General features: G+C 30.6%; 2 protein-coding genes across 6 annotated transcripts; one reads left to right on the top strand and one right to left on the bottom strand.

Annotated features, from left to right (window-relative positions):
- Window positions 1-2,794: 2,794 nt before the first annotated feature.
- Window positions 2,795-6,769, top strand: LOC105138312 (methyl-CpG-binding domain-containing protein 7-like). Of its 3 annotated transcripts, XM_011044359.1 has the most exons (6): window positions 2,795-3,091; window positions 4,576-4,683; window positions 4,857-4,970; window positions 5,782-5,904; window positions 6,156-6,384; window positions 6,490-6,769. In XM_011044359.1, exons 1-5 carry the CDS (start codon window positions 2,945-2,947, stop codon window positions 6,372-6,374), a joined length of 711 nt encoding a protein of 236 aa, XP_011042661.1. In that variant the 5' UTR covers window positions 2,795-2,944; the 3' UTR covers window positions 6,375-6,384; window positions 6,490-6,769. The 3 variants fall into 3 exon arrangements, with proteins under 3 accessions (XP_011042661.1, XP_011042662.1, XP_011042660.1); XM_011044358.1 differs by having other exon boundaries at window positions 2,796-3,091; window positions 6,156-6,719; XM_011044360.1 differs by lacking the exon at window positions 4,857-4,970 and having other exon boundaries at window positions 6,156-6,769.
- A 2,192-nt stretch (window positions 6,770-8,961) lies between these two features.
- On the bottom strand, window positions 8,962-11,460 carry LOC105138314 (protein LURP-one-related 15-like). 3 transcript variants are annotated; one of them, XM_011044362.1, is made up of 4 exons: window positions 11,049-11,460; window positions 9,773-9,810; window positions 9,428-9,652; window positions 8,995-9,206 (listed from the first exon to the last, which is right to left on the bottom strand). In XM_011044362.1, exons 1-4 carry the CDS (start codon window positions 11,260-11,262, stop codon window positions 9,042-9,044), a joined length of 642 nt encoding a protein of 213 aa, XP_011042664.1. In that variant the 5' UTR covers window positions 11,263-11,460; the 3' UTR covers window positions 8,995-9,041. The 3 variants fall into 3 exon arrangements, with proteins under 3 accessions (XP_011042665.1, XP_011042664.1, XP_011042663.1); XM_011044363.1 differs by lacking the exon at window positions 11,049-11,460 and having other exon boundaries at window positions 8,962-9,206; window positions 9,497-9,652; window positions 9,773-10,122; XM_011044361.1 differs by lacking the exon at window positions 11,049-11,460 and having other exon boundaries at window positions 9,773-10,122.
- Between the last annotated feature and the right edge of the window lie 698 nt (window positions 11,461-12,158).

Raw genomic sequence — 12,158 nt, 5'->3', positions numbered from 1 at the left:
AGATTATGTGGAAAAAATAACAACACTCCCTGTAAGCTAGCCTCGTTGTTTTCGAAAACAAGGGCAAAACATTGTTTCAATATATGATGTTTTTGTTTTTAGAATCAAGGGCAAAACATCGAAACATTGTTTTAATATGTGATTTCTTTATTTTTTGGGCCATGATGTTTTGTTAAACTTTTTTAGATTTTTGTATGATTTTAAACTTTGTAAATAAAATATTTAGAAAAACTTTAAATTAAAAAAAATTATTGTCAATGATTACATTATTTGTTCTTAAGACTATGTGGTTTATCTCTTAATACAGATAGTCTTAACATAAAATAACCCCTCTACATTTCAAGAATATCATCTCAAAATATTGCATAACCTATCAAGTTATACAAGCTTACAAAATTGACTCGATTTTCTCTCAATTACAATCAAGCCTAAAAATAAAATAAAGACATTATATAATAAAAGATAGTGGAAAGTGGGAGATGGTAAAGAGCATTTTTGTTTCATGTGCTTCAAATAATCATTTAGTATTGTGATAGTAATTATTAAAATATTTTTTTTATTTTTTAAAATTTATTTTTAATATCAATATATAAAAACACAAATAAAAAACTAATTTTAAATAAATAAAAAATAAAATAAAAAATATTTTTTTTAAATATAAAAATAAACAGACTCTAAAGACTCCTCTCACTCTTATTTATACAGGAGATCTAGACTATCAGAATTATTTTAGAATAAAAGAAGTAATTTTGGCATTTTAAAATAAATTAAAACGTGACATTTTAAATGTTTAAACATTAAACCAAACGTTAAAAACATTTAAAACTAATTCAAATGTTAAAATTCTTAAAAAATTAAACAAAAACTACTATGAAAAAACTTATCATACAACATATGAAACCTAATAAATTCACTGAATTTGGACAAGTAATTGTTCATTGGATGAAAAAAAAGATTAATTAAAAAAATCATTTTACAATTAAACTAAACCCAAATCAAAGCCCAGCAAAAGAAGTGGATGAGGTTTTGACACAAAACCCACACATTGTTTAGGCCCTCTCCTCTTCGAAATCTTTTATGCTTTACGAGCCTTATTTTGACTTTACAGTGCATTACTATACGAGCCTCTTGAAAAACATGTTATCTTTCAATGTGAATTAATACTTTTTTTGGGTTTGAAAAATTTGCCGCCGCATAATTTTTTAAAATTAATTTTTTAATTCATTCATAATTAATTTTATATATATTAATGTTTCATATTAAAATATTTATATTAAACAATACTTTTAAATAAGATGATGTAAATAAAAGTGAACTCTACTTTTAATTTAAGCATAAATATATTATTTTCAACTAGTATAGTATTAGTATAAAAGAAACATTTTAACTAATATATAAAATTATAAATTTATATAGAGAAAATGAATTGATAAGTACTACATTATAAAAAAAACTAATTAATTAATACAATGATGAAGGATGATTAACAAAATATTAAAGGATGTGGCTAAACCAAACTATATTCACAAAATATTATTGTGTTTTTTTTTTCACCTTTCATATTAAGTTATTTTATAAATTGTGTTTTATAATTTTTTTGATTTTTTTTATTGGGGTATATATTGGTTTTATAAATTTTATTTTTTTCTTTCTTCTAGCTTTCAATATTATTGCTTGAACTAAGGTTTTATAATTTTATTTTATGTTTTTTTTTATGAATTTTAGTAAAATCTTATGATCTATATCATGAGTTTAACAATTTAATCCAGTTTAACTTGAGTAATTTTTTTAAATAATTTTTTTATTTTATCATTTAATATTGGATTGGTTAGAAGTTGAGTTTTGTAATTTTTTTAATTTGCTTTTTATAGAGTTATTTCATTTTCATAACAGAGGTCGCAGGTTTAATAGATTAACCTGAGTTAACTTTGTTTTTTTTTTTTTATCATTTTTAAATTGGATTTTGTATTTTTTTTTATAAGTTTATTCCGATTTCATGATTCAAGTCGTGAGTTTGCAAGTTTATCCAATTTATTTTTTGGATTTTTTAATTGATTTTTTTTTAATTTCACCCTTAAAATACTCAATTTTTTTATTTAATTTTTTTTCTCAATCTCATCCTTCAATATAAAGTTCTTGGAGAATTGAATTTCACAAATTATTTTTAATTTGAATTATATGGAGTTATTCGAGTCTTAAGAATTTATTTATTTTTCTCGATTTCAATCTTCAATATTGAATTTGTTGAAAATAAAACTTTGTAATCTTTTTATTTAATTTTTACAAAATTATTCCCATCTCATGATTTAAATAACAAGTTTAGTAAGTTAACCTAAATTATTTTTTTATTTTTTAATTGAGTTTTTTTTCGACTTCATCTTTAAATATTAAATTGTTTAAAAATTGAGTTTTGTAGCTTTTATTTATTTATTTTTTATAGTATTATCTTGATTTCATGATTTGAGTTTCTGGTTTGACAAGTTATCACATGTATTTTTTCTGTTATTTATTAATTATTATTATTTTATTTAATATTGAATTAATTAAAAATAATTTTAATAATTTATTTTTTTATAAAATTATTATTATATCATGATCTAGCTGTAAATAAAATATTATTGTATTTTTTTAAATATTTGTAATATATATTATATTTTAAATCTATGAATAATTTTTTTTTGTTGGAAAATATACTAGTAATAGTAATGCTTGGAATTTTTTCTTCGACCCGCAACGCAGCAACCGCAATGATACTATGGATCAGTGCTATAAAAGACACGTGGAAACCGCTCGAAGAAGTGACAAATAGAAAAGTTCAAGACAAAATCTATGAGTAACTCAAAATCACTCTCTCACACACACAATCTTAAAATCTTGAAGCCCCAAGTAAATATTTCCTCAAAAGCTTTTCTTATCAAAATCAGATAGCTTCCACCAAGAGTCAATGGACGCGAAAATCTCGTCCCAAAATCAAAATAACGAATTACAGGTATCAGCCACCCTTTACCACCAATTCAAACTCCCAAATGATTGGGTCGTCGTGCGACGCTGCCGCAGCAAACGCGGCAACCGCCGTGGCCATAATGACAAGGTGATTGATTGTTTTCCTTTCACCAATTCAAAGTATACCGACCTTCTCTTTTGCCGTGCTTTTGCTTACCATAGATATAGTGTGAACGAAGTACTTCTACATTTGTGTTTACACTAATGCATGCATTGGTGATCCGGTCTTCAAGCGCCACCCATTTCCCCATCGCCTGTGAGGTCTAGTTGTCTTAGGTTCGAACTTCTCCTTTATACCCAAAATTTTTCTGACGAAGTAGCATTAGCAAACATAGTGAAAATTTCAAAAATATATATATTATTTTTAACTTCACGCCAATAGGAAGTGTTTAAGCAAACGTGGGTGGTTATGGTGGTGCCGTGTTGCCTGGTGTGCGCCAGTATTTGAATTGATATACGGGTTGCGATGTGGACTTTTCGAGGATTTGAGTTTCTCGTTAACTTGAAAATGATGAGTATAGGTTGGGAAAACTTGGGTACTGTTTCGGGGTCCGGGGTGTGGAGAGCAACACGGTATCTGGTCTCGAACATCATAGTCCAAACAACGATTAGTACCCTTTTGGATCTTCCGCAGTTTCTAATGGTAAATTAGTAAAGCATCAAAATGCTGATGATGCTTTTCTTGTTTTCTGGCATGAAGGCACAAAATGAAGCCTTTTTAATAATGCCAATGCGGTTCCTCATTACTATATAGTCTCATACTCTCATATCTTAGAGAACTCCATGAAACAAATGATTCAAGAGCAACAGTACCCCTTTTCAAATCAATGCACCAAATGAATGTATCAATCTTAAATCCATATACACAATGCCACCCACAGATTATGCCACCCACAGATTAGTTGGGTCGATGAAATGGCAGCCTTCATTCAGTGCACCATTTTTGTTAACACATATATTTTTTTTGTGTCTGGACTAGTTTACGCGTATCACGATTAATTCCATGAGTTCTGAAGTTAATAATCATGTAAGTTTCCAGTAATCATCGTATGAGCAACCAAGAACTCGAATTTGAGACTATAAAAGTAAGAAACCCCTTAATTTTAAATTTTTACCACTTAACCACCACCTTGCTTCATTTAAATGCTGACCTCAAGGCATTATACATACATTTGTTGGAGGTCACAGTGACTAGGTAACTAAAACTCTTGTTAAAATTGCACCTTGGATTTCAGATAATTGCAGCCCTTGCAATCCTGATTATAATATGACACCTGCATGGTCATTTTGATCCATAATGGACTCAATTTTCCATCAGACTGATCTGTCCTGTCTTTTATCATTAAGTTCTTATATTTCAATGTCGTTTGCAATGAAACTTCTTATGCTATGTCTCCTTTCATTGATATATTTCTCACTTTTGAAGCTAAGCTGCTTAAATTGTTAGCTATTACCGCTATAATACTGCTTAAAATGCATGTATTCGTCATGACAGAAGATTACTTCATTGAACTTTGTTCTAGCGGCAAGACATCTTCATTGAACTAGTGTAACTTTCATCTTAATATGCAGTATCACTATGAGCCTGGGGCTGGACAGCGATTTTGTTCGCTGATATCTATCCAGAAACACCTGAGTGGAGAAACATCCAAGAGTGCTAAACCTGGCAATAAAAAAAATGTGAGTTCTAATATTTCCTTGTTTTACTGTTGTGGAGTATCAGCAACTCAAGACTTAAGGTTTTTTAAATTTCAGAGGAACTTTGTTTTTGAATGTCAGAGGACTTTTTGTTTCCTATTTAGTCTGAATTAGATTGGACCATTAGCATTAAATAAGCAAGAAAGATAAATAGGATACAAATCGATCCATACATTTTCAAAAGCTGCTCATTGATCGATCTGCCTAATGGTTGGATTGTTGAGAAAAAGCCACACGATAACATGGATTATGCAGGTATTATTGACAAGGTACTGTTTGGACCCTACCTTTTGCTTCTTCAGTCCATATCTTTGTTGCTAAGGGCATCTTGATATGTGCATGTTAAAGCTATTGGTGAATTCCGGGTTAAAACAGTGTGCATAAACTGAATATCTTTGTTGATGATTGGTGGTAGCCAAGCTCCAGAACTTCAATATCCACCCAATAAAGTTAAATGTTACAAGAAAACTTGGAAGAAGTTCCTGAAACTGTTTGGATGCTTTTTGGCAAGATGAATAACAAATTGTTATCATGATGTGGCAGTTATTCTCATTACTTCTATGGGTTCCATATTTTTAGTTTGTTATTTGGTTCTTCATACTGAGTACGAAGCTGATTCATGATGTAACAATAGGTATGATGTTGAATAAAACAGATTGATTTCTTATCTCTACATTCCCAGTTTCTCATAGTCTTGTTCTCTTAAATTTCTCGTCTTGGTTTAATTGATTGCTTCTCTTGAACCTTCGGTCCTTTTGATTCTTGATCACAGATGCATGTAGTAAAAATATCTACTGAGGTGTTAAATAATTATCAAGTGCGCAGAGGTAGTTTTCTTGCTCCAATACTAAATATGCTCTATTCAATCTTATTACACCACCGTCCACAATAGAGATGTACTTTTGGTTGGTGGTTGTCTGTCTGAATACAGAGTTTCGTAAGTTGAGTTCCTGTGTATTTGTCAATTCTTCTATTGATATGGCGAAGGAGATTTTTCTCAGTGGAAGTTGCAGAGTTCTGTATTTCCTCTGAATTGCATGTGGAAGTAAGAATCATGAAAAATGCTACTTTGTTGTGCAGCACTACTTTGAGCCGGAAACTAGGAAGCGATTCCGTTCCCCGAGTTCTGTTGAGAAATACCTTACTGAAGGTAAAGAGCACATAGCTACACTGGAAGCACTAAAAGCCGGAGATAATTTTATTGTGAGTAAAGTATGACTTATTTTACAGATGATATTAATGTGGTTGTATCACTGAAAGTTGAAGATTCTTTTGGAGATTGTCATGTTTTGCTTGACTGGCATAATTCTGGTTCTGAGAATCTAATAAATTTACTGACAGCCATCAGACCATGCCCAAGACATTGAAACCTTCTCCATTTTTTGTAGAGCTTATAATTTAGAATCTGAACTCGTGATATAAATAAGCATTGGTTGTTCATTCGTGATTTGCAGCCTTCCAAAAGCTCCAGTTCTCAGAAGGAACATGTTTCTAGGAAGAAGGTTGAAACTTCAATGCTAGATCCCTCCAGCATTCCATCCAAAATAAAATGGGTCCTCAGTGGTCCTGGTGGAATTGTATGGAATCCTTTCATGGACGATTCTTTGGTCCCGGAATTCATAAAGCAAAAATGGTCCGAGACATTTGTGTTCTCCATCATTGACAGACTTTAATGGGTTCCAGGTAACTTCTCTCTACAAAAGCTGGGTTTGTGCAGTATCAACACCATGGCTTTTGAACTGATACGGGTTAATTAAATATGTGCTTGAAATATGTGCTGACGGACAGCTGACAGTATGCTAGTGGAACGGCTTGGAAATTCACTGTCTGAAAGGGTTAGAGTTTGTCCATTTGGAGTGTTGAATGGTTTTAGTTGCATGAGATTCCATTACTTTTTCTTGTGTTAGGAAGGGAGTTGATGATCTGTGGATCCATGTATCACAGTTACTGTAGTAAAATGTGCAGATTCAGGGGAAAAAGGACAAAAACAAAGAAATCTATTCTCGATTCTCAGACTAGCCAACTTTTGTAGCTGTCTGCCGCGGCAGGATTAAAAGTTAATTTTTAACGAAGAAAAATGTGAGGTAGGTGTTGTTAATGTGGTTTTTTAATATCATGAAAAAAAAATCTAATTATGAATTGAAGAGTTGATGAGTATATTTAATAAAATAAATTGAAAATTATATGTATTTTTAAATAAAAATATTTTTTATCAAGTTTTTTTAATAAAAAAATTAAAGATTTAGTATCATATGAAAAGTAAGTTTCAATAATAATAAAGATATTTGATAAATTTATAGGTTCTTATATAATAATCAATGAAATGTTCACTAATATTATAAAAAAAGTGATAATCTTGTCTGAAAATAAATGTTTAATAGAAAAATATTTTAAATATAATATAATTATATGTTATAATGAATTTTGACTAAATTTTAAGAGAAAATAATCATAAATGACAGTAAATTTAATTATAATGAATTTTGATTAAACTTTAAGAGAAGAAAATTATCATAAAATACATTGAGTGAAAAAGATTCATTGCGAACCTTATATATGTAAAAAATTATTTGAAATTATATATATAAACAATTATTTTAAAAAAAGTTAAAATTAAATTGTATTTAATGAAATAACATCCTAAATATCTTATCAATTATATTAGTATCATTGATTTTAATTAAATTTAAAAAATATTAAAACAAAACCAAAACAACTAAGTTGGGTGGGCCTATTTGGCTGACTCTATTAAAAAAGATGAGCCATGTGTGAGATTTCAAGCAAAACTTGCTTGCAAAGAGGATGATAAGTCATCCATCCTTTTTCTTAAAAGCAAAGTAGATAATATGTCGTCAATAATGTCAAATGAATGACACATTATTTACCCGCACAAATTCTAATCGTATGAGGTGGTTGGAAAATCAAATTCCTTTTATTTGACATAAAAAAGCTATTTTTGTTTGAAAATATCTAATAAACATCTCAGAAGGCTTAATAAATTAGTTTCTAATCTCAAACCACCTTTTAATCTATCAAAAAATACAAAAAATAACCTGAATAAAAAAAATCTCAAGCATTGATTTACTTTTCATGACAAAATAAAGGATAAAAAACACCTTAATTGCACCCCTCTCATAAAATTACACACATTGACACCAAAATTAGCTAATTTTATTGTTAATATATGGTCAACATGTCATTTTCTTTCTCCTTCCCTTTTTTCATCCACTTCTATATCATCTCTTAAATATTAAAACATCAATAAAATAAAGTTTTTGGAAATATGATGATGATTTTTTAAAGGTTTTTTTAATATATTAAAATAATAATTTTTATTTTAAAAAATTATTTTAACATTATCATATTAAAACGACCTAAAAATATAAAAAAATATTAATTTAAAATAAATAAATAAATAAAATATATTTTTTGAATATTTTCAAAAACATTTTAAAAATGCAAAATCACTTTAACTTTGCATGCTTTATTAATTTGTTTTGGCAAAGAATGTTTTCTTTTATGTTCGATAACGTATAGTTACCATGAGTTTTCTAATACTATGATCGAAAACTTACAAACAACTTGTAGTGTCTTCATCGTTGGGAGCTTCCAATTAGCATCGAGCACCCATTCTGAAGAGTTTATGGCCTTGAAACAACAATATAAGTGACTCTCGACGGATTATGAACAACTCATTAGATTATAGATAAGTGATACATATGCGCCATCTTTTTGGTTGTTTGTTTCCAAGCCTCCTCCTTCTCCTTCTCCAGCTTCGTCATTATATTAGTTTAATTTTTTTTGAAACATATTAAATTTATAATGAATATTTAGATGAATATTATTTAACTTTATTTTTATACTTTTAATGTTTCATACAATTTTATTTGCATAATTGTTTTTTTACTATTAATTTATATAATTTATTTTTAATAATTTTTTATTTTTTTTAAATCACAACCAATGGATTTTTAGACAGACATAGTTCGCGGTATTTTATATAGAATTGAAAAATATTTACTGTATATGTTATTATCATTGATGTCTACACCAACAATTAAAGACCATTAATATTTTACAAAGAGTTTCAAAATATTTACTATATATATCATATTTACCGACAAAACCCTTTTTTTAGTGAGATACTGTTAGAAATATAAACTGAATTATTTCGTCAAAATATTTTCAGTTAAATTTTTTTGGTTTATTTCTTTTATCTGCACAACTGTTAGTATTTATTTTTTTTACCGATAAAATTAACTATATAAAAAGAAATTACTGACGATTTATATGTCATAGGCAATTTCTATCTGTGACTTTTACTAACAAAATGTGTTTTTTTATGCCGATGGAATAACTCCACTAGCTATACCATCGACAAAACCCTCCAAGATGGCGTCCCCATCATCATCCGCATTGATCTCGTCGAGAATTACCACCACAAGAGCCACTATGAAGGCATAATCAACATTAGGCATAATCGCGAGAGTATGTCTTCCATGCACCTGCGTTCACATAATAAGAAAAATACTGGCATGAGATATTAATTATGAAGACAACTTTCTTGATTAAAACAATAATCGGTTTTAATGTAAATGATGTAATGAAATCTGGGGTATTTCTACGACAGCCTCAGCCACAGACATATAGTTCTATATGAGAAGATGATGTTGGTTAAATTTATTCAATATTGTCATAATCCAGAAATAAGTTTTGTTAATGTTACTTGTGCAAGCATGGTATTGGAATCTCCAAGAAATATAGAGCAGGAACTCTGGCTGTAGCCTTCTTTGACCTTGAAATCAGGGTCCTCTCCTTTGTTATTACCCAAGAATACGTCTAACTCAGTCTTGAATTGGAACAGCTTTGGTTTCTTGGCTGTGAAAAGCAAATCATTCTTCTCCTTGCTTTCTCCTCTAAAAGCCTCCCACCTCCCATGCATGGTCCTTAGCTGGAGAAATTGATAAATTAAACCCGCGGTAAGAAATTGATATCGGATTTACTCTTATCGTTGTTGTGATGGTTAGATTGAAAAAGAAGAGAACAAATGACAAAGAGCAATAAAACATACCTTCTGCCTGAGATTGACAAGGGTGTTACCGGCTGCATCTTTCAGAAAACGACGATTATGTAGGCTTAATAGTTTACTATTGGCCTGGAAGATGAGGGTGCCATTAATGTCAGACACCTTAAAATCACTGTTGACGGCGAGTTCAACAGGGTACTGTGCCAGGTACTGTGGCCCTATTACCACCACTGGATGCTCCACTGGCGGGTATGTTCTCATAGCTGGAACGGGGTTGAATGGTGCTTGCCCAGTAGCCATAATCACAGAAACAAAATATTACTAGAAGAAATAAACAGAATGAACAATAGCTAAATTTCTATATTATGCAAGTCTTGATGATGGTTATAGAAGTAGTCTGTGGGAGGAATGATGTACGTATTTTATAGTGCCAAGTAGCCCTATATCATGTCCTTAAATAAAACAAAAAAAAAAGTCTTTGATTTTTTATTATTATTAATATGAATATTTATATTATCCCTGTATATCTCAATTAATTTTATAAAATTTAAAATTAATAATTATATAAATATCAAGTCATTCTAAAATCCATAAAAACTCAAATAAATAATCATTAAAAAATAAATTTAAATTCTAATTAGATGAATTATTCTTCTTGACACTGTCCTCTTCCTTCTTTGAAAGTTCATTTTTGTGCGTAAACAAAGACATCTTTGATTTTTTTTGGCAGCGGGGGAAGGTGGGGGGCGGATTCTTTGGTTGGATCGGGAAAAATCTCATGGCGTATGTTCGAGGAATTAATTATATTTTGAAAATAGAACGCTTAAACAAAGACATTTTTGTTTTCTGGCAGGGGGGGAGGGGGGGGTGGCGTCTTTGGGTGGACTGGGAAAAATCTTATGGCGTGTATTCGAGGAATTAATTATATTTTAAAAATAAATCTATTTTTAAAATATTTTTAGTACAATTTTCCTATTCATTTTAAAATAAGAGACTCATGAGGATTTCATTTTCACTATTGTTTTTTTCTGAAAACAATAATCTCAGAGAGAAAATTAAGCAAGAAATTGACTCACATATCCAAGCTGTGCCTTAGCCCCATCATCACATGCTCCGACTCGAGTGGTTCAGAAATCAATGAATTACCCTCAAGAAAGACCCCAGTTGATTCTTTTTCAAGCTGATTTGTTATTGTAGTTTACAGGTTGGATGCCCGCCTGCACGGTGGGTTTATAAAAATTATTTTAAAAATTTATCATATAAAAATTATATTTTTTAATATTAATAATAATTATTTTTAATTATTTTATTAATGCTGCATCTTTCAGAAAACGACGATTAAGGCTTAATAGTTTAATCTTGACCTGGAAGATGAGGGTGCCATTAATGTCAGACACCTTAAAATCACTGTTGACGGCGAGCTCAACAGGGTACTGTGCCAGGTACTGTGGCCCTATTACCACCACTGGATGCTCTACCGGCTGGTATTTTCTCATAGCTGGAATGGGGTTGCCTGGTGCTTGCCCAGTAGCCATAATCACAGAAACAAAATATTACTTGAAGAAATAAACCGAAAGAAAAATAGCGAAATTTCTATATTATGCAGGTCTTGATGGTGCATGCATTTTAGAGTGCCAATTAGCCTACATGGCATGTCGAGTCTTTAAATAAATAAATAAAAAGTCAAGTGGACATCATTTCAAGAAACGAGTCAACAATGGCAACACAATTTTATTCTTAAATAATGCAACTTGTAATGTGAGCTATGAATATTTTTGTCACCCCACACCCCCCCCCCCCCCCCCCAACAAGTATAGGTACTCCTTTTACAAGTTAAATTCACTTGTCACTGGTAGAGTCACAAGATTACTTTCGCTGGATTTGCTAAATAATGACAGCGCTCCCTTCTATATTTGGGTTTGATTACTTCGTTTGTTGGCGTTTGCACATTTCTTTAAAACCCACTTGCTTTTTTGCTAAAAAAAAATGGTGAACCGTGTCTCATCTGTAAATCATTTCAAGAAGCAAATCAACAATGGCAACACTGTTTTATTCGTAAATAAGGCAACTTGGAGCAACTTTTGCATTTCAAAACGGTGAACCGTGTCTCATCTCATCCCTTCCTCGTCCGTTTCACCACATGGATAAAGAAAGATAATGACAGTAAATTGCAAACAGTGTCTGATCCGCTTCCAGTTGCAGTGGACAGCTTCCCGTTGCAATATGGTGTTAATTAATTATTAAGCTATCCCTTTAGCAGCCAATGTCTCTAGTTTCAAACAAGGCAACCGCCCTATTTACTTTCAAAATAATTAACTAAAAACGTCCCTCTAACACAAAACACTATTCATTGCTATGGTAAGATTATGATTTTGCTCTCTAAGGAAAAATGAGGTGAGTTGATGTTGGGGGATAATACAGTCATTTCCAT

Source organism: Populus euphratica, unplaced genomic scaffold, assembly GCF_000495115.2.
Source record: "Populus euphratica unplaced genomic scaffold, PopEup_1.0 scaffold88.1, whole genome shotgun sequence".
Classification (NCBI taxonomy): Eukaryota; Viridiplantae; Streptophyta; class Magnoliopsida; order Malpighiales; family Salicaceae; genus Populus; species Populus euphratica.
Note: the sequence above shows the minus strand (reverse complement) of the source record. Positions and strands in the feature narration are given on the sequence as shown.